Source organism: Brachycentrus maculatus, unplaced genomic scaffold, assembly GCF_059751285.1.
Source record: "Brachycentrus maculatus isolate JH-2025_06_01 unplaced genomic scaffold, ASM5975128v1 h1tg000091l, whole genome shotgun sequence".
Taxonomy (NCBI): domain Eukaryota; kingdom Metazoa; phylum Arthropoda; class Insecta; order Trichoptera; family Brachycentridae; genus Brachycentrus; species Brachycentrus maculatus.
Genome location: NW_028280845.1, coordinates 2,365,034 through 2,387,365, shown reverse-complemented (window position 1 = coordinate 2,387,365; position 22,332 = coordinate 2,365,034). Strand labels below are relative to the sequence as shown.

General features: G+C 34.2%; 1 protein-coding gene across 6 annotated transcripts in view; it reads right to left on the bottom strand.

Annotated features, from left to right (window-relative positions):
• Positions 1-22,332, bottom strand: part of l(1)G0196 (inositol hexakisphosphate and diphosphoinositol-pentakisphosphate kinase) — a 43,787-nt gene that overhangs the window by 6,223 nt on the left and 15,232 nt on the right. For 4 of the 6 annotated variants that reach the window (XM_088258214.1, XM_088258216.1, XM_088258215.1 and 1 more), the window contains 14 exons: positions 22,030-22,311; positions 20,398-20,586; positions 19,606-19,709; positions 15,724-15,864; positions 11,872-12,106; positions 11,048-11,256; positions 10,148-10,374; positions 9,258-9,394; positions 7,336-7,450; positions 6,341-6,468; positions 5,920-6,037; positions 4,588-4,674; positions 4,407-4,498; positions 3,736-3,923 (listed from right to left, as the gene is read on the bottom strand). In XM_088258214.1, coding sequence (XP_088114340.1) covers positions 3,736-3,923; positions 4,407-4,498; positions 4,588-4,674; positions 5,920-6,037; positions 6,341-6,468; positions 7,336-7,450; positions 9,258-9,394; positions 10,148-10,374; positions 11,048-11,256; positions 11,872-12,106; positions 15,724-15,864; positions 19,606-19,709; positions 20,398-20,586; positions 22,030-22,311 — 2,252 coding nt within the window. The remainder of the gene's footprint in view (positions 1-3,735; positions 3,924-4,406; positions 4,499-4,587; positions 4,675-5,919; positions 6,038-6,340; positions 6,469-7,335; positions 7,451-9,257; positions 9,395-10,147; positions 10,375-11,047; positions 11,257-11,871; positions 12,107-15,723; positions 15,865-19,605; positions 19,710-20,397; positions 20,587-22,029; positions 22,312-22,332) is intronic. The other 2 variants (XM_088258217.1, XM_088258218.1) reach the window with 1 other exon arrangement.

Below are 22,332 nucleotides of genomic sequence, written 5' to 3'. Positions count from 1 at the left end.
AAGCGCCAAGCGGTCGACGGGTATCGGAATGTGAGTATTTTTAGTCGAGGGGAGAAAACATCGAGGAAGAAGAAAAATAAAAAAAATATATAAGTAAAAGAGCATATCAATGTTGCGATACACATATCTACACATTATCGAATGATGGATGACTGGAGGTCGAAGAGATGAAGGCGTGCCACAGATCACCAAGAAACAACAAGGACAAAGTGAGCAACACAGAGAAGGGAGCGTTAGTGCAGGCGGCGTCGCGCTAGGGTGCCCCCGGCGGCCACCGCGGTGGGCGTCGGGGGCGCTCGGGGCGGGGCACGGGGAGGCGCTGCCAGCGGTACGGCATTATCGGTCAGATGATACCAATTCAACATTCTGAAGGTTTAACACGACTTCAGCCAAATGGTTATCGCTCTAAAGATCACGTACTTCTTGTAGTGATTTTAGCCCAAAACATAAAACATCACTCGTTAATGGCTGTCACAAATGCCTCGATTGCGGTTAATCATATATCTCAGCATTATCCCTACAACATTATAAAGGATTATTGATCTTCCTTTCTTTTGCGAGAAAGATAATATTGATTAGTAAATATAAAACTAATAATTATTAAGATAATTCATATTTGCTTTAATGTGAATATTATATATATTTGCGACTATTTAACAAAACACGTTTTTAGCGTGTTTTCTATGGTATTTTTTAGCTGTGATAATTTGCAGACTACGTTACGGGTACAATATCTTCTAAGTCTTTTACATTTTCATTTTGGGTCGCTAGTATAGGGAAGCGGGTCTACTCTACTCGGAATAATACAATAATGGGCAAAAATAATAAGAAATAATAAAAACAAAAACAGTGTCAGTTTTCTAGAAAGGCTGCCAAAAGCATTAAATAAAAGGAAGAGGCTAAAATTACTGGACTCAAATTATATTAAATTACTTATCATAAATATAATAATTATCATTTTTACGTTAAATCCAATTGTATAGGTAAACAATATCAAAATATGTTGCTTTATTTTATTTTAAACAAAGCTTGTTAATTTTGTATTCGAGGGACTAAAAATCAAACAATATATAATATATATCTCAAATTCACAATTTGCAAATACGTCAAAAATTAAACTTTAAATTTTTCAAATATTTGACCCTATTTAAGCAAAAAATGTTAATAATTAACTAAAATGGCATATTTGATTTTATCAAAGATAAAATTTTATGATGGTCATTTTAAATTTGAAATTCTATATATTAAACTGAAAACTAGGTTCTCAATTGAAGCATATTCGCTGATCAAATAATTCAAATACAATTAAATAATAAAAAAAATGTCAGCTTGTAGGGAATCGTTGGTTAATTTTGCCATCAATTTGAATATCCACTTAAACAAACATAGAATAAATTTGTATATAGAAAAATTCTCCCAATTCTCCCAATAACTAATCATTTTACGTTACATACAACTTTTAAGAACTTCACGTATTTTGCTTTCTAAATAACGAATACTAATTTATATATTATGTACTAAGGTTTTTTTTCCTGAGATTAGTCTCCCACAATAGTGATTTTGTAGTTCATATCATAGCATAGTCCAATATAACAGAAATACTAAATAAACAATTTTTAGACAGGATCTTTGTACTATCTGTATATGTATGTGTTATTATTTAATAAATCCCAAAATTTGTAATGGTTCACACACTTTTGACTGTCAGTTCAGCTTACTCTGAGAAATCAAAGTATTTTTGTACCCAAGTATTAAGGCACCCAACATCACTGTGGCCTGTATAGATCTATTGACCAATTTAGAACTTGTCCTCCAGACCAGGTCTTTTGTAAACCTGGTTATCGAGTGAGGCAAGAGCGCTCTCACATCCTCCTGAGTCAAGTGGCTTGTTGCGTGAGGAAGGACGACATATTCACATAAGATGCATAAGGGCGTTTCATCATCCTCAATCACGATGACACATTTGCTTCCTCACGCATTATCTTTTTAGGTATATTGCGTATTAATCACTGTGCTATCTTCTTCAGTATGAATTCTCTTCAGTATGAAAGTTCTTTTCTTTCCCTAAGTGTGAATGTATTTTAAAATATAATAATTATTATATTTCACTTTTTTTGCTCTGCTATTGATTGGTACACACTCATGCTTAAAGGAAAGTACATTTTTTAAATGACCACACCAAGTTGCAATTCCAGTTACAAATAAACACATTGAAAGACAAAGATAACATGCTATGGTAACTTTTTCGGAATGGAGCCATACATTTTCCGATTAAATAAAAACATAATTTATTTGCTGAAATAATTCTTATTTTGTGATGATGTATTTTTTTTTTAATTTTTAAAAACAGTATTGTTTATGTCATATAATGTCATATTATGGGCCACAATAGCAGTAAGCCCTGCTCAAGGCTGTTTAAATAATAATAAATTAAGTATATATTGTAATACTGTAATTTAAAAATATGTTTTAAAATATTTATAAGCATTTTTTTAATACTGTTCACACGCTAAAAAACTAGATTGTGAGTACATCACTGAAGCAAATGAAATCAAAATTATAGTCAAACCACACTTTTTGCCTCAATATAATGCGATAAACCTCAACTGGGTGATTTAAAAGTTGTCACTATAATGCAGAAACACCCTATGTCATTGAAACATCCAACAAACAATGTCAGATCAGCAAAAATACAGGAGACAAGAAGAAAAGAGCAAAAAGATTTTTGGGAGATAAAAATTTAACCTAAAATTTTATTTGAATTAATTTACTGATTTCACATGTTGCTTTTGTTATTTTGTCGATAAAAATGACACATTTCTTTTGAAACATCGCCTTGTGTAATTTTTTTTATGTGGATAAACATATTTTGAAATTTTCCTACATGACGTTTTTTTTTTTACAAAAACATATTTTTTTACTATAATATCACTCAAAATGTAAATTACAAGTTTTTAAATCGGACACAGAATAGTTCTGCATTACGAATAACAAATTTTGCAATGAGATGAAATCAAGTATGGATGAAAATAATTCATTATTATTATATATAACTAATAAAAATTACATTTTAAATTAAACAATTTTTTTTCAATTATTTGAAAATAAAAATCAATAAAATTAAATACTATAATGTCAGTTTTTTATTTTTTATTTTATCAGACACTGGATTATTCATCCTATGGATGATATATCAATATATATTATAGATGTCTCTACTTGAGGCAAAGTTTATAGAGTTTTTATATGAAACAAGATACAAGTCTGAGCATCCCAGGGATTACGATACAAGAACCCGGACTGTTGACTGTCGTCAACAGGCCTTCCGTTCCGCTTCTACCGGTACTTTATAGTTAACCACCCTACCTTCGGGTTATTTTCAGGCATATTTTTTATAAAAAAGCAAAAAAATCACAATGTTTGCTGTCACAAAATATTGTCAGGTATGAAACCTGACAAAAATTTGTCAGTGTATCCGGTACGCGTTAAATATTTTTTGAACAGATATCTTTTCTCGTAGGTCATACAGGTTAGCGCAGATTGGTGAAAAAAAAACGCCCGTATCACGTACGTTCATGTGTTGGGCGGTTCGGAGTTTGGTTGAAAAACCGTTCAGTGTGATTCCAGCAACACACAGATACACGAATATGCTAGTCAGGCATGTTTCAAATTGCACGATTCTGGGACCCCTGTCTAAATTATAAGTCATGGACAGGATAGGACTGGATCTCATACCCGTGACGTCGTGGTGCTGCTTCTGCTGGTCAAGGCTGCGCGCTCGGGGCTCCGGAGAATGGACCTTCTGCCTCGTGGGGTCCGGGGAGCCCCCCTGCTGAACAGACTGACTGGAATTCTGCAACTCTTCAGTCAGACGCTTGGCCAGCTCACTAGCTTCGTGACCGCTGACCGTGTGATGGATGTTGCTATACCAGGAAAAAATTCAGACATCTACCAAACTGAGTGACAATCTACTACATATTTAAACATGGTACAGTGAAAACTCTATCCATCGTTTCTAGAATAATGGTTTTCCCGTTTGTATCGTAATTTTAGGCGTACAGTGATTTCATGATTAACTAGGAAATACGGCATAGGACACAGCAACCCATGATCAGAACTGTCGTCAAGTAAAAGCGATTCAGTTGGCTAGGCCATGTACTACACATGCCTTCCAAGAGCCGCAATCAAGCTTGCCTCTTTTACAAGGCATCAGATTCCCGCCGCCCAAGACATTCACTGCTGACAATTTATTGGCTGTTCTGTCTGATTTAGGGATGCCAACCTGAGTTGGGAAAATGCGAGAGAGCTAGCAGCCGACAGAAGAACCTGGAGAAGTTTGTGGACCCCATATGTTCCACACAGGGAGCAAATATGGATAATGTAATGATATAAAAATGCAAACATACCATATCGGGATTGGAGCAGACCCCTTCAAGTGTCCCTTGGACCTCTTCACGGGTGTTATTTCCGGACTGGGTCTGTCATCGTCAGCATTTGGCTGAATTAAAAAATTCACAATCCAATTACGTACCTGCATTTTATGTTTTTTAAATAAATAATTCACAGGGAAAATAAAGACATAATCACCATTAACGTTTCCTGACTGGCAGATTGATCTTCATCCAGAATAAATTCATTTTCTTCTTCTATGCATTTCACTTCCTCTTCTGACCCCTAAGATAAAACACTTATCATAAAACAGTTACTCATACATGTATGAGTTACTTACTAATACACAAATATGAGTAAGAATGACTCTAGTACGTGAATAACTGCCACAAATTAAAGATTGGAAGAACCCTAGCTTGTGAATATCTTACATTAATGTTTGTAAAACTCTAGTTCGTTTATCACATATTAATGGTACAAAGAACGCTAGTACGTCAATATCTATTATGTATTAATGGAACGAAGAACTCAATTACATCTATATCTATCATATTTTAATGGTATAAGGAACTCTAGCATGTAAATATAAATGATGCAATACACTTTCCTTCCCGATGATATATATTTACTACAATTAGACTCTAATAATGTGAAAATCAATATAAAATATGATAGATATCGGCTCAGAATTTTTGTGCTCTTCCATAATATAATTACGTATTACATTAAAGTAATATAATATAAAGTACCAATATATACCAATACACAAATGTTTCCTAGTGTGTGCGTGTGTGCCCTGCTTTAGTACATGCGCACACGGCTTGCTACTGTATCTCTTTTTAGTAGCGTACAAGTCGTCCTCCGGGGCGGTTGTCCGCTACTCCAGCTACTATGGCGGCTACTTGCGATGTTTATTATTTCTCTCGTTTTCAGATAATTACCGGAGCTAACATTACAAAATTATTACATTTCAACTTCAACTATGGTCAATAAAAACAACATTTTAGAATATTCCCATTTTTAAATCACATTTTGTACAAAATACATATAGCTCACTCTTTTCAAGAATGTCATTAATAAAAAATCGTCAATTTTCAGCTGTGCATATTTTCGGAATGCCCAGAAAATGTACTATATCCCAGCAAAAGAGGCATATTTTTAACTTAATATTTATCCGCTACAGGGCAGAAAGTGTTGTTTTTGCATTTTGAAGAAAATGTATTGTTTAATTATTTTTTTAAATATATTAAATATTTTTCAAATGGAGAAAAATCCTTCAGGTTTTACCTAAAAAGATCTGTTGCATTGTAAAAAGTTCAACAAGTGGCTTGATATTTATTTTTAATACATTGTATTACATTTTTAAACTTTAAAAACATTTTCCTGAAAACTCAAGTTTTTTAATTTAAGATGTTCTTGAAAGGAGTGAGCGATATCATTGTTGCATGTAGAAGGTTTTAGCACCGTAAGGGAAAGGTAATGACACCATTGGGTGTGGATAAGGGTTAGAACAAGGAAGAAGAAACTTACTGAATTGTTAGCATTGGCAGATTCATTCCGGCTGTGTGGTCTAAATCCGGGACCAGGGGGTAAGTTCTTCTGTACGCAACAATTTACACCAGGACTGAAGTGCAACTCCACATGGAACCTAGAATTCAACCCAAATATTTTCTGAAATCCTTTCCGTCAGTGATATCACATCGGAGGAAGTATCACCTTAAAATTTAACTTAATTACTCATTCTTTATCTCACCCACTCACCTAACTATGAATATTTCAATATTTTAGATTTAGTATATGTTTAATCCCGATGATGACAAGGTTCTTGTCAAACCAGTTGAAGAAAAGTGCCAATTAAAGTGGGTAAAAACAAAGTAGTTTTATTTTTTAAAGTTTATAAAATGTACCGCAAAGTATCTGCGAAAAAACATTCAACAAAAAAACACATTACCTTTCTTCGGAAAATGGATCTTTGGTGGGGTCTTCATACAACATCACAACAACTTGGGACATGTAGTTGAGTTCCGATACCATGGATACATATTCCATGGCTCTTCTCCACTGCTCATCCGTTACAACCTGCGAAAATACAATTTATTTTTATTCATTATGACATTCGCCATGGATGACTCGTATACCTACGTCATACTTTGAGCGTAAAAAAAAACAATTAGAGCAACATTGCTTTAAAATTTTGCCCACAGATTCCACTAGGATGATATTATTAACACATCAAAAAAAAAAAAAAAAAAAAAAAAACTATTATATCAATCATAATTTTAAACAATAAACATTGAGTGTAAGTCCCTCTGCAAGTACAAGAGCTTAGTTTCTTTTTTTAAGAGGCACAGCGTAACTAGTATTAAGTATGCTAAAAGTAAATGTCAAGTGAATTGAAGTGTAATGTTTTTTGTATCTTTATTAAATAAATAAAAAAATAAAACTAGGACAAAATAATAAACGGCCCTGAATATATGGAACACATATTGAGAACCTGCAAAAAATACTTTATTTAAATCTTCTTCTTCTTCAAACCCTTATCCGCATCCCAATGGTGCATAGAGCACTGCATCATTATAAACACAGTGTTTTCTTGATCGTAAACACATGAAGGAAAGGTGATCAGCCCTTCGCTTCAGGTACCAGTCCAGGGTAATATTGAATAAATATTACAGTGAAAAAATCACATATATTTATTTGACCCCCCCTGGGAATCGGTTATTTAAACACTTCAGGTTTAAAAGAAATATCTCTGACTTTTTTTTCCCTACTTTATGCAATTTATGGCCATTTTTCAAAATCAATGCTTTTTATACAGATGTGTAAAACTGTCCCTTCACAAAAGTAATTTTAATAGAATTTGTACCTGACACGATGTGCAAATGGTTGATGCAAAGTATATGTGATTGAATCAACGGTAAAGGATAGGTTGTTCATTATACTCACATCAAGTAACCCTCCATACCTAAGTACAGTCAGCAGTGAATGCACATGACTTTCACTAGTGAAATAAAGGCGAGTTCGTACGTGGCGACCCGGGCTAGACACTCCGTGGCTATATCTGGAACACAAATCATTAAAATGTTAACAATTTTGGGCAGTTTTAACTCGGGATTTTTGGCATGCTTCAAAAGTCTTCGACAAAATCAATGAACATTATTTTTTGACATCTCATCAAAGATGAAGAAGAATATGGAAGTCTGGGCATTTACGGGGCTGACGACCGTCATAGGCTGGTTTAAGTGATCACTTTACACACGTGTAACATTCACCAATTCTACCCATTATTGACAACCACACTACTCAAATTCTTGGAAGTTCTATATATATGAACCAATTTAGAAACCTTGTTCTTGAATCACTAGAACTTCACTAGAGACATCTATTGGTGAGATGTAAAGAAGCTTTTTTACTAAGCAGAAACTCTTATATTAGTATGTGAGATCCGAATCCGGGATTATAATCACACACATGAGAAACGCCAGAAAATACCATTTTCATTTTTATTATTAACCTTATAATTTGACCAGATAATTTATTTACAACATTTTGAGTGTTTCCAAATACTTGTTCACAAAATCTGGATTATCTCCAATTACAGGAGTTATTTTCATATTATTTTTTGACATCTCATCAAAGATGAAGAAGAATATGGAAGTCTGGGCATTTACGAGGCTGACTAAAGTATAAACCCAATAGATAAGAACTCAATTAACACTCTACTGACCCTTGTCCGCACCCAACGGTGCATAGGGCACTGGATCAAATTGATAAAATGTAAAGTTGATCATTAATTACATGAAGGCAATGTGATCAATCCTGCGCTTCAGTTACTAGTCCAGGGTGAAATTGATTAAATATTAGATTAAAAATATGCATATTTATTTTGACTCCCTAGGAATCAAACCCAGGACCTAAAGCGTGATAGCCAAGTGCGCTAACCACTACACTATGGAATCTAAGAGTTTTCAGCTTTCTAAAAATAATAAATTGGATACTAAATTATGTAAATAAATGAGACAAAAATCTGTCTATGTATTTCATAAATAAAATTTAAGAAAACACCAGTATTATAATACCTGGCAAAGATTGATAAAGACATAGAAAGGAGAGTGAATGCTGGGAACAAAGTGAATGGTGCACTGAAATCAGTTATAGCAAATAAAAACCTATCAGCGGAAGCTAAACTGGCAGTGCACAACGGAGTCCTGGTTCCAACTCTAATGTATGGAAGTGAAACATGGAGTTGGCAAACGAAGGATGAAAGTAGACTGAATGCAGTCGAAATGCGATCTCTCAGAAGAATGTGCGACAAAACAATGTATGATAGATGTGCCAATAGTGAAATAAGGAAGGAATGCAAAGCTGAGATAAGCATTATCGATAAAATTAAGAAAGGTGTGTTGAGATGGTTTGGACATGTAGAACGAATGAGTGAGGAAAGAATGGTAAAACAAATTTATGAGGCGAATGTTAGTGGGAAAAGCAGCAGAGGAAGACCGAGAAAAACATGGGACGATCAGGTATGCCAAATACTTGAAAGTGGTCAGGTTAGGAGTTGTAACAATCGGCGGGTATGTATGAGGAGATGCATGAACGTGGAAGAGGCGAAGAATGTTTGCAAGGACAGAGTGGTGTGGCGCTCTTTTCTCTCTGCCTACCCCAGCGGGGAAGCGGCGTGATGGTTAGGTTAGGTTAGGTTATGTTAGGTTAGTGGTGTGGCGCTCTTTTCTCTCTGCCTACCCCAGCGGGGAAGCGGCGTGATGGTTAGTTAGTTAGTTAGTTTTTTATAATACCCGGTATTTAGTCTGTTTATCATAAAAATTGAGAACTATACCCGATATTCAGTCTATTTATTGAAAATGTACCTGGGGTTCAGTCTATTTACAGTTTCTTCTCCAGACTCTTCAATATTCCTCTGCAAATCTGCCCGGATTTTCTTCAGCAACGGTGTACAGATGCCCTGACCTATGGTCAACTTTTCCTGGACTGTTAGTCCATATTCCTGCAATACTCAACAATTCAAATAAAAAATACAAAAACCAAGTTCTTCCTTCACAGAACAGCGCAGGAAGGGACCATTATTTTCTAAGGCAATTATAATCTGCTCATCAATGAGAAATTCCATTGGCAAATTATAACCTTTTATAATTTATATAATGCAATTTTTGTGAGAAATCACTTCATAGCTTTACTATATACAGCAATTTCATCATTGAAAGCGACATAACTAAATACTTATTCTTACATTAATATATCATAGTCGTACAGGAGAAAGTGACCAACTAACAAAATGTGAAATGTTCAGGAGGGCCATTTAAGTCACTTTTGCTTAGCAATAAAATATACATCAATGCAGTTAGTCATTTTTAACAAGTCAATATATTATACTTCCAAGTTTGAAATCCTTTGGGATTTTTTTCAGGGCAATATTAAGCTAGTAAGATATCAAATAGTCAATGATCACGTTTTTGTAAAAAATGCACTTGATCACTTTCTCCTGTATGCCTATGATATATAAAATATAATAATACTAATAATATACATTATGTTTTAGTATAATGAGTTACATTTTAGCAGATAATAAGAAAAATCCATAGACCATAAAAATAAAGAATTAAATTATTCCAAAATGTGTCAGTGATACAAAAGATCCTTAAAGGGAGAAGAGTTGTTCCTATTAACCAAAATGAGTTGCATGTTCTTGCAGTATTGACAATGATTTACAGATTCTAGTTGAAATATGAGAGCATCTCACCTGAGGTATAACGATATCAGCTAAATATTTGGCATATATGTACAACTCTTCGGCCAGTTCGAACTGCAGAGTGTGCTGATTGTGTTGGAGGTCGTACTTGATACAATCGTAGATGTCCGGGATTTTGGAAATATCGAAAGATTTGTTTTTTGTGCAGAAGTCTTTTTCGATTTTACCCCATCTTCTCCCCATCAGTTCCCAAGTTTCCCCATGGTATAGAATGGCATCTGAAATTAGAATATTTCAGAAATATATTTAATTTATTAAAAATATACAGTGAACATAAGTTCAATTAAAGTCGGGATAGTCAGCGGGTATGTATGAGGAGATGCATTAATCTGGAAAGGGCGAAGATTGTTTACAAAGACAGAATGGTGTGGCGTTCTATTCTCTCTGCCTACCCCGGCAGTTACCGTATCTTACAGACTGAAACACGCACTTTTTTCTTAAAAATTCCAAAATTCCAAAACTCCAAAATTCAGGTTCATCTTAAACTTGAAATTAATTTTAAAATATCCAGTGTTTGATTTAAAATTCCCACCAGTCATAAAGATGGCCATATATTCGATTCCGTGGGAAACCTATCTCTGTCTGGCAACATTGTATTGATGGGAATCATACAAAAAATGTAGTCCACCAAACAACACCACATGTGCATTTTTAGTACACAAAAACACACTATAATTGTGTATGTAATATGATTTTTTCTGAGGCAAACACCCTTCCACTCCGACAAGGATTCCACGAAAGCAACAGAAATCAATTTAGAATGATTTCTACATTTTTGTTGTATGATGTATGATTGTTAAAAGGCATTTCTAATATATCTATAAACCAATCAGGTACAATTTACTGAGTTCGCGATATGGACAATCATTTTGTGGCACATTTGTTACAAACCCTTGGTTTTGACATCATCCTTCTTGATGTGAACGATACTCATGAGCGATTGTATGAGGGTATGGACATGAGCGCAGCATTTGACTGGGTTCTTCACAAAGTCTAAAGCCTGGTTGATGCTCAGAGCGTTTCCGGGGTTTATCTTGGCACGGTCTTCCACAGTGAAATCTCTGTTCTCCTGCATTATCTCGTGGAGGCGAGCCTTTGCCCTGCAAAATTTTAATTCAATTTATTCTATGAAATAAAATATAAATTACTACAACACTAGAAAACTATTTTTGAATGTAAAAAAAGGATGTATATTTTCACTTGACAAAACTGTTTATTTAAAAAATGGCCCTAAAATTAAACTTAAAAGAAATGGAGGAAGACCAATTTAATGAACCAAAATACGCAATATCTGTGAAAAAATCCTTTGCGATTTAATGGAAAAATAAAGTTACAGTTAAAATGGAGTTCCAAACAACAGTTTTTTACTTCGTAAATAAAAAAATATTTTAAAATGTGTCTGATTTGTGGTTTTTATAAAAAAATCAAAATTAAAACTTTTTTCTGTAAAAATATTAGTAATGTTAGTATATAATGACTCACCGAGATTTTAGTATAATAGTTTTGAGACGGGGACGTCCCGAAACCGGTAGACTAAAATCTCGGTTTGCTCGGTTACTAACATTTTTGTAAAAAAAGTAAAAATGACTAACCACATAGTAAATGATATAAATATTATAGCTGGGGTTTGAATCAACCCCCTCTAAAATTTCAATTGAAAATCATTAATAATTCACATTTCAATTAAATTCAAAGTTACATTCGTGTTGACTCACATGTTCTGATACTTGCTAGAATCACAGTCATTGTCCAGCAGCCCGTTTGTGTTGGCGCTCTTCACCATCTGCACCAAGATGGGTGTCAGCTCGCCTTCCAGAGCGAGGAGGCCCTTGGCGAAAGCCGCAGCGGTCATCTGCACCCTTCCTTCATCCGAGGCGTAGATCTTCAAGTCGTGCCTGAAGGTGGAATGCAGGCGGAGAAGTCCGAGGCCTTGGGCGCCGGCATACTCACCTAGCAAGTTGTAATATGCACCCATTTCATAACGCTCAATAGAAGCATTGTAGAATATTACCAAATCAATACCAGAGCCCCGAAATATCGCCCTAGTGTGGACCAAAAGGTGGTCGAGTTTGTGAAAATGCCCTAGTGTGGACCAAAAGGTGGTCGAGTTTGTGAAAATGCCGGGTTATCGGGTTTGTGATTAAATTACAATAGGCAGGAGTGTTTCCTCAGAAAAAGCAGTACTGTACTTGTATGTATTATTTGCTTGAGAATTTAACAGAATAAATTCCCTAAATACCCTTACATAAGGGAAAAGTGCGTAATTCATTTACTACCTGAAAATGAAAATTGACTAAGAAGTCTACAGTAATTAACCTGACAATACTGCAAAACTACTGTTTTTATGAGTGTAGTTTGATATGTTCTCCACCAATAATAGAAAGAACTAAGTTTGATATGTTCTCCACCAATAATAGAAAGAAATACTAAGATCAGTCAATATTTGAGATAAATATTGTTGAATATATAAGAAAAAATCTCAGCACTAAAACGGATAAATAAATATTGGGGTGAAAAAAATACTTATATTTATTATGATCCTCCTGGGAATCGAACCCGAGACTGCCAGCATAGTAGCAAAGTATGCTAACTATTACATTATGGAGGAAAACAAAAAATCTAATAGGGAGAAAAAATATTATTTACTGATCACCTTGCGTTAATATAATAACAATTAAGTGAACATGTGTCAATCTCACATAGTGAGCATCATTGTGTAAAGATAGGGGTCAGAATCATGATTTGGTAATATTCATGAATATTTCAATGTTACGTTAATAAGTATATCACCAAAACATGTTGATTTTAATTGATGTGGCTAAGTTCTACAAACTTCATTGATTAACGAAATTAAGTCTATTAAAAACGGAACTAGAAAAAAATCCACATACACAATTAATTTTCATAATTTATGTTTCAAGGGAAAATTCGTATTTTTTACTTTATGGTCTTATTAACATTCTTATTACAAAGTATTGTTCAATTTCTAATTAAGTGCATAGGTATAATTCCATGTAGCTTAAAAAAATTACAATGATTATTTTTATTTTCAAATGTAAATACAAGTAACAAAATAACTATCTTACCTTAAAACGTTATTTTTCAATTTTTTTAAAAATATATTATATAGATGAAAGTGATTAAGAGTGAAATATTAATTTGATTAAACAATTAACCCTCTCGAACTCAAATTGTAATATGAGAGTTTAATGTTTGAGGGGGTTAAACAGTTAAAATAAAACAATTATTGTAAAAATAAAACATTTTTCCCAGGTTTTTCTGCTTTGCTTTGGATAAAATGATGATTACGGTAAGTCAAAATTACTGATAAAATACAACAGTTCTTCGTTTGTAATCATTGGGCGATCATTGATATTCTAAATGCTGATTTTTGGGATCCCAATCTTGTAGCGTTGCTTGTATTATGCCTATTTTTAACTTTAGACGGCCTTCAGATTGCATATTTTCCATACTGTTTAGTAAATTATATTATTTTGTCAAAAATGTTTAAATCAAAAAGATTAATACACGCATAAAAATAACTGAGTCAAAATAATAATAAACAAATTACAATTTTATCAATGTAAACACAAATAGTTTAAGAATTTCAGATGTTCTCATCAACAGGTGAAAATACAAACAGTTTGTATTAAAATATATCATATTTTCCATACTATTTAGGTAGTCATTTTATTTGGAAGATAATGTTTAATACAAAAAGATAACACATAAAAATAGCTCAGTCATAAAAGCAAAATTAACCACATTATCCAGAGGAAGTAGTTTTATTAAAAACGGCATTAAATATTTCAAACAAGTGATGTAAACCAGCTTAACAACAATTACATATATAAATTAAAAAAGTCTCAAGCATATGTAAGCAAAAATAAATTAAATATGATTGGCTTAATATATATAATATATAAAAAAACACTCAAATTTAATATTTCTTTTCGCTTACTATACTTTTTTTTATTAAATACAAGGATACTGCAAATATCACTTTGATTATCAAAAATGGCTGAATGTTTAAGTCAAACAAAATTCTAAACAAACACAAAAATCGTTAAATCATTCTGGGACAACATTTACGTCACAATGAAAATTTCACCAACAAAAACTATTAAAAATCTTTACAACCTGATTTGAGCTTGAACTTCAGATTCTTGTATATTTTGTTGAAAGAATTGCCCAAAGGATACTGTATGTTTTATTTGATTAATAAAAAATATACATAAATTGATAATACTTTATATTGATTTTACATACAAAAGAAGTGTTCATATATTGGTGAAATTTATTCTTACTGGTAAGTAAATGCGTGATTTTTTTTCTCTCCACTCAATACATTTCTCATAATGAATTTATTGGACAAGATAATCACAAATATGCACCTAAATTAAAAATTTCAACTATGTTCTTAAATTCTTTGAAACAATTTGAAATTTTATAATGATAAAAATATTTCATCAATTCAGGAAATGAAATTTCCATAATATACCCTAATATATTGTTCAGCAAAGTGTGTGCCGCGGCACACTGGTGTATCGTGGTGATTAGTTGATGTGCCGCGGAAAAAAATCTAGTTTTGTGAAAATAACACAATTGCTCCAAAATTTGATTGCCTGTGCTCAGTTAAGTAGGCTCACATTTCGCATTAAACATAATAAGTTAAATATGTTACCATAATATGATAAATATGTGTCTCTGAAATTTCTTAATTTGGTAGGTGTACCTTGAAAAAAAAAAGTTTGCGGAACACTGTCCTAATTGAGAAATAATGAATACAAATACATATATTGCCCACTTTCCAGTTCTGTCTGTGTCTTAGAGCCTTTTGTATCTCATAGAATATCTCTCCAGCGGTGATGTCTGGTCATTCAAGTACATATGTGCAATAGTTGCCGGCATTACTTAATGATGTCAGGTCATTGAAGTACATATCGCTCACTCCTTTCGAGAACGCCATAAATAAAAAATCGTCAATTTTCAGTTGTGCATGTTTTCGGAATGCCCAGAAAATGTACTATATCCCAGCAAAAGAGGCATATTTTTAACTCAATATTTACCCGCTACAGGGCAGAAAATGTTGTTTTTGCATTTTGAAGAAAAGGTATTGCTTAATTTTTTTTTTTTTATTTGTTAAATATTTTTCTAATGGAAAAAAACCTTCAGGTTTTACCTAAAAAGATCTGTTGCACAGTAAAAAGTTTAATAAGTGACTTGATGTATATTTTTAATACATTGTGCTATATTTTTTAACTTAAAAAACATTCTTTTGAAAAATCAAATTTTTTAATTTATGACGTTATTGAAAGGAGTGAGCGATATGTGCAATAGTTGCCTGAATAACTTAATGATGTCAGGTCATTCAAGTACATATGTGCAATAGTTGTCGGCATTACTTAATGATGTCAGGTCAATCAAGTACATATGTGAAATAATTGCCTGAATAACTTAATGATGTCAGGTCATTCATGTTCATATGTGCAACAGTTGCCGGCATTACTTACTGGAGAGTTAGCCCCAAAATGGTCAGAGAAGCAAAACATAAAAAACAAACTAACCTCCAATGTGTCTACCTTGTCCACCCGGATACATGCAGCGGAATATCCGGCCCAACTCCTCGGCCTGGATGCGCCCCGCGGGCGTCAGCTCCCCGCCCCACTTGAGGATCAGCACCAGGGAGGGGTCGCCTGGCCCGTCAGCTGAGGAACCAAACACACAATCAACTTTTGACTTAACATTGGTTATTCATAAGGAACTGTCACGAGAGGTGGTATCATACACGACAAAAATAGTGAAGGATATTGGTACCATAAACCAAGCTAGGACACAAAACGCCGTCTGAGACGAAGAAAAAGAAGGTCTGTTGATGACAGTCAACAGTCCGCCTTCTCCCGAGGAGTTTTACGTGGTTTCCTCCCAGCAATAAGCAAATGCTGAGAAGTTCCTGATTGGCCTACACTAGATTATCCCTCCTGTTCCCAACACAGATTTAAATGAACCATTTTTTTTTATTAGTTAGAAGAAAAAAATCCACTTAATGATCTACCTTGTACATACATGATAAGCAAGGTAAATAATAAACGTAATTCCCATCTAAAAAAAAGGTTATTCCTACAGTCTACTTCAGCCTTCTTTTTGTATCCAGTATTGAACAAAGGCCTCCATCTTGGACTTCTCGGCGATTCTCTTCCAGTCCAGGCCCGCCACTTTCTTAATGTCATTGGACCATCTCGTCTTGGGCCTACCCACACTTCTGCGTCCTGTTCTAGGCCTCCAGTCAAGCACCTTTTTCGTCAAACTATTCTCAGACATCCTACAGATTCATCAGATAATAAATAACACTCAGGGCCCAATACAGACTGGGTGCCGAAATTGGCCATTTGAAACACGCAAATTTGGAAGTGCACAGAGGTTTTTTAAATCACATATTTTTTTATCATTATTTTTTTTTATATTTTGAGAATAAAACATTATAAAATAAATGTTTGACACCTCAACAAAGATGAAGAAGAATACGAAAGTCTAGATTATTAGTGGTTTAAGTAATCACTTTACACATCGCTCACTCCTTTCAAGAACACCATAAATCAAAAATCGTCAATTTTCAGTTGTGCATGTTTTCGGAATGCCCAAAAAATGTACTATATCCCAGCAAAAGCGGCATATTCTTAACTTAATATTTACCCGCTACAGGGCAGAAAGTGATGTTTTTGCGTTTTGAAGAAAAGGTATTGTTTAATCATTTTTTTAAATATCCTAAATATTTTTCAAATGGAGAAAAATCCTTCAGGTTTTACCTAAAAAGATCTGTTGCACAGTAAAAGTTCAATACGTGGCTTGATATTTATTTTTAATATATTGTATTATATTTTTAAACTTTAAAAACGTTCTCCTGAAAAATCAAGTTTTTTGATTTATGACGTTCTTGAAAGGAGTGGGCGACATGTGTGACATTCACCATTCTATCCATGATTACAACCACACTACTCAAATATTGAAAGTCGTATTTATCCTTCTTTCACATGTGAGTTCTCGTTACCATCTATAGTTGGCTAACCATTTACATTACAGAGGCGGACAATGTAGGTGGTACTGACCAACAAATGTTGCCAAAACAAATTAAAAACACTAAATCTAAGTTAATTGTTTATGAAAAGCATAGATACATTCAAGCAGTGTACTAAATACCACTATAATGCGCAAAAAATACTTCTGTAATTATATGAACATACAATACAACACAAAAACCAAAAATTATTGATTACTTTATTCCATATCCCACCTCCCGCCAAGAGTGCTACAAGTCTAAATGTGTCAAACTAAGAACAAAGTCATTGAAAATTTGAGAATCCTTAACACACTAAGGACGGGAAAGGTATTTCTACCTGTTCGGTTGATTGATGCTTAAGGACAAGAAGGGTATTTTTACCTTCTGCACCGGCCTCATATCAAAGAAAAGAAGGAATTATTTGATGTTTTTCAATTTTTTTATATTTTTTTTATTTTTTATTTTTATTTATTTATTTATTTTCATAATACATAGATACATTCAATATACATATTCATTTCATATACACATTTATTATACGTATTACGGCTCTTTAGGCATGGCCTGTGTTGAGCCGAATACTAACATGGTAATACAAGTTTATATATATTTTTTTTAAATTTTTAATATACATATATTTTTTTTAATGATTAGATTATAAACATAACATACAGGAGATACAAAAATAATTTATGTTTTAAGGTTTTTTAGTGTGATAATTACACCTGGACTTTAATTAATTCACTTTCCACCTTGTCCCTTCCAATGTTAAGTAACCATCGATGGACACTGTTCTCAAAGACCTGATCACTCCTGGAAATCTTAATGAATATTATATACCAATCTCTTTGTTAAGGTCTAATCTATATGTACACAATTATCAAATTCCGTCGCCAGCTGTCCGCAGGCGTAAAAAACACCAGTCTTTAGTGTGTGAACACAACACATTTTTTTTTTACTTATGGCACCCCTGATAGGCGTGTTCACTATTTGAAATTTATTTTAATTAATAAAAGCCACCAGATGAAAAAAAAAACAAATTTAAAAAATCTAAATAAATACATACAATAACATTTATTCTGTTTTAGACTGTTACATATATCGTAGTCGTAAAGGAGAAAGTGACCAACTGACAAAACGTAAAATGTTCAGGAGGGCCATTCAAATCACTTTTGCTTGGCAAGAATATAAACATCAATACGGTTAGTAATTTTTAACAAGTCAATATATTATACTTCCAAGTTTAAAATCCGTTGGGATTTTTTCAGGGCAATATTAAGCTAGTGAGATATCAAATAGTCGATGATGACGTTTTTGTAAACAAATGCACTTGGTCACTTTCTCCTGTATGACTACGATATGTACATATTTATAAGTGTTCCTTAACCATGAAAAAAAAGTAAACAAGCAATCTTTATTAATATCCAGAAACTGGTTTTAATTTTTGTTAACACATTGTTGTCGAGCAGTTTTTTTATAAAACCCAACTCGAATTATAATCAGACAGTCTGCCGCCCGACCCTCAGTATACTAATCGAAAGTAACCGCAAACCCAATTTCCACCTGTACAATGGTTTTTGCCATCTCTTGCGCTCTACCAAAAGTAAGCAAATAGAACTCTTATAAGTTATGTTAATCTACCAAAAGTTATGTTGCTCTACCAAAAGTAAGCAAATAGAACTCTTATCGTATGTTAAAGACACTTTAAAGCGTTTCCCGCAAGAAGAAGGAATGCAAAGCTGAGATAGCAATATTAATAAAATTAAAAAAGGTGTGTTGAGATGGTTTGTACATGTGGAATGAATGAGTGATGAAAGAACGGTAAAACAAATTTATGAGACAAATGTAGTTAGAAAAAAAAACGGAGGAAGACCGAGAAAAACTAGGCACGATCAGGTATGTGAAATACTTGAAAGCGGCCAGGTTAGGAGTCCAAGTAATCAGCGGGTATATATGAGGAGATGCATGAATGTGAAAGAGGCAAAGTATGTTAGCAAAGACTGAGTGGTGTGGCGTTCTATCCTCTCTGCCACCCCTGCAGTGAAGCGGTGTGATTTAAATTAGTATTTTTAATTTAAATAAAAAGATAAATATTTGTGTTTTTATTATTTACAAAAATACTTCAATTTCACACCATTTCTGTGAGCTTCAGCCGCTCATTATTAGAAATAGGTATCAAATTGTGGTAGAGTGGATTCGAACTCAGAAACTTTAATTCGAGAGTCCGCAACACTAATCACGGGACCACAACCCGACACCCGTGATGGTTAGTTAGTTTTTTTAAGATCATACCCACGGAGGTAGCGAGCGTGTTGTGAGATAGACGCGTGCAGCGTGACAGAGTTACGGTTAGCGGAACTATTCTAGGGGGGAACTAAAGAAATGTGCATACGGCTGACTGTTGTGTTACCGTCGTCTGAGCTGGACCCCCGTGGCCGCCCCATCGGCTGGTACTTCATCTGGACTTTGCGGTTTATCCCCGAAAAGTGCCCATACCTGGGGAAACAAAATAATTACACATTTTAATTGCTTCAATTGATTTATGAGGCGAATATGGTAGGTAATTTTTATTACCTTCTTACTTCTGTAAGGAAGGAGAAGATGTCATGAAGAAGAATATATTCATCTTTGTTGAGATGTCAAAAGAGAAAATTTTGTGACTTTGTTAGCGGGCGGTTTTTTCATCAACCCCAACCCTAATGAATTAATTAATGTATTTATTCATTTTATTTTATTTATTTGGAAATTTAACAGAACAGTTAGGTACATAAATACATTTAAAATGAGTAACAAAAAAACAGGTAATTGTAACATTCCATTTACAAAATTACAGATATGTCAATACTAATTAGGGTGGTATACTAATCACAAGTAACCGCAAACCCAACTCCGATCTTTACATGTTTTTTTATTATTCTCTCTACCAAAAGTAAGCAAATACAACGCTTATAAGCGTATCCCGCTCGCTACCAACAGTATGTAAAAGACGCTTTCAAGCGTTTCCCGCTAACAATATGTTAAGATAATTTCATTTGGTCAAATGTTCATTGGCCAAACATACATTTGGCCAACCGTCTATCAGCCAAATGTCAGTTTAGCTAAGTATCCGTTAGCCAAATGTCCATCCATCTGAAAGTCCGGGAGCATTATTGATTAGAACAATTGGCATAGAATGATCCCTCACATTTCCAAGACGCTCTTGAGCTGCTCCAGCTTGCCCTGCTTCTCCTCCAGCTCGGGGTCGGCGTGGCGCGTGTGGATCTCGGCCAGCAGCGCCCGGGAGATGTCCAGGATCTCCTGCAGCTGCTTGGGCCTCTTCAGCTTCACGTGCCCGTGCTTGTACCCATCGTACTTCTCGAAGATCTCGAAAAATCTAATTGACAATCAAACGGGTTACAACCATCGGACAGTTTTTTAACAGAATAACACAAAACAAACCGTACCAAAGTAATAATAATAAATAAAATCTAATCGACATTCAGATGGGTTACAACTGTCAGGTTTTATGATAGAATAAATACATAACCCAAACTTACCTAGTTAATAATAATAATATTAAGAATTTTGGATGATTCTCGAAAAATCTATTTGACAAATAAAAGGGTTATGGGTTACAACCGTCAGGTTTTATGATAGAATATATACATAACCCAAACTTACCTAGTTAATAATAATAATATTAAGAATTTTGGATGATTCTCGAAAAATCTATTTGACAAATAAAAGGGTTATGGGTTACAACCGTCAGGTTTTATGATAGAATAAATACATAACCCAAACTTACCTAGCTAATAATAATAATATTAAGAATTTTGGATGATTCTCGAAAAATCTATTTGACAAATAAAAGGGTTATGGGTTACAACCGTCAGGTTTTATGATAGAATAAATACATAACCCAAACTTACCTAGCTAATAATAATAATATTAAGAATTTTGGATGATTCTCGAAAAATCTATTTGACAAATAAAAGGGTTACAACCATCTGAGTTTTTATGACAGAAGGAATATATAACCCAACCTAACCTAGCTAAAAATAATAATTTCGGATAATTCTTGAAAAATTGAATCAAAAAACAAATTCGCAAAGGCCCATTTTTTGCCCCTATGTAGTACAGGTAAATCGGGCAAAGGGAAGAAAAAATAAAGATGAAAAAAAATCATACTGACTAAACGTATGCATAGATATTTTCAGTGCAGGATTAATCACCTTGCCTTCATACAATTAAAGATCAACTTCACATTGAAATAATTTTACGCAGTGACCTATGCACCAATGGGTGCGGATGGGGGTCAGTATCCAGTAACGGTGTGCTCTTTTCTATATCTGCTCAAAAGACTGATGACATTTTTCTAAGGACAAATGTTCTATCTTTAATTGATTCGGCAGTCACTTTGTGGAAAAATCTATCCATTTTTAATTTAAATTCTACTTAGGAAATACCACTATTCCTTAAAATCTATTATGAAAATGATACGGAATGCATCAAAACATGTGACACAATAGATTTTAAGAAATAGCGGTAGTTACTAAGTAATATTTAATTAAAAATGGACAAATGATGTATTCTCAAAGGACACAAAAAATATAATAGAGTATAACACTCCATCTTGTGGGGATGGACCCCAAAAATTTGAAGGTGGAGACCTTGGCAGGACAAAATAGGCGTCGGAAGACCCCAAAAGAGATGGTCCAACGACATGTCGCTGTGGGGAGTAGCAATTGCAAACAGCAACCAACGGAAGGAAATGGAAGGATACGGAAGAGGCCTAAATCCAGCAGTGGAGAGAGCTCATAAAGAAGATAACACTCACTTGGGGTGTCTGACCTCCACCTTCATCTTCTGCTTAGGCGTCCTGTCCCCGTGGCGGATGACGGCCACGACGCAGCGCAGCTCCATCATCTTGCCGAAGGTGGTGGGCACGATGGGCGGGTCGTCCAGCTGGAAGGGCACCGACCAGGGGATGTGCAGCGTCGGCGCCAGCTCCCGCAGTATCATGTTGCCGAGGATCTTGGCGCAGTCGTCGTAGTACTTGTTGGAGTTCTTCACGAAACTGAAGCCGTTCACGTCGCAGACAAACGACTTTCCGCTGGCCCTGAGAAACAAACATTACAGG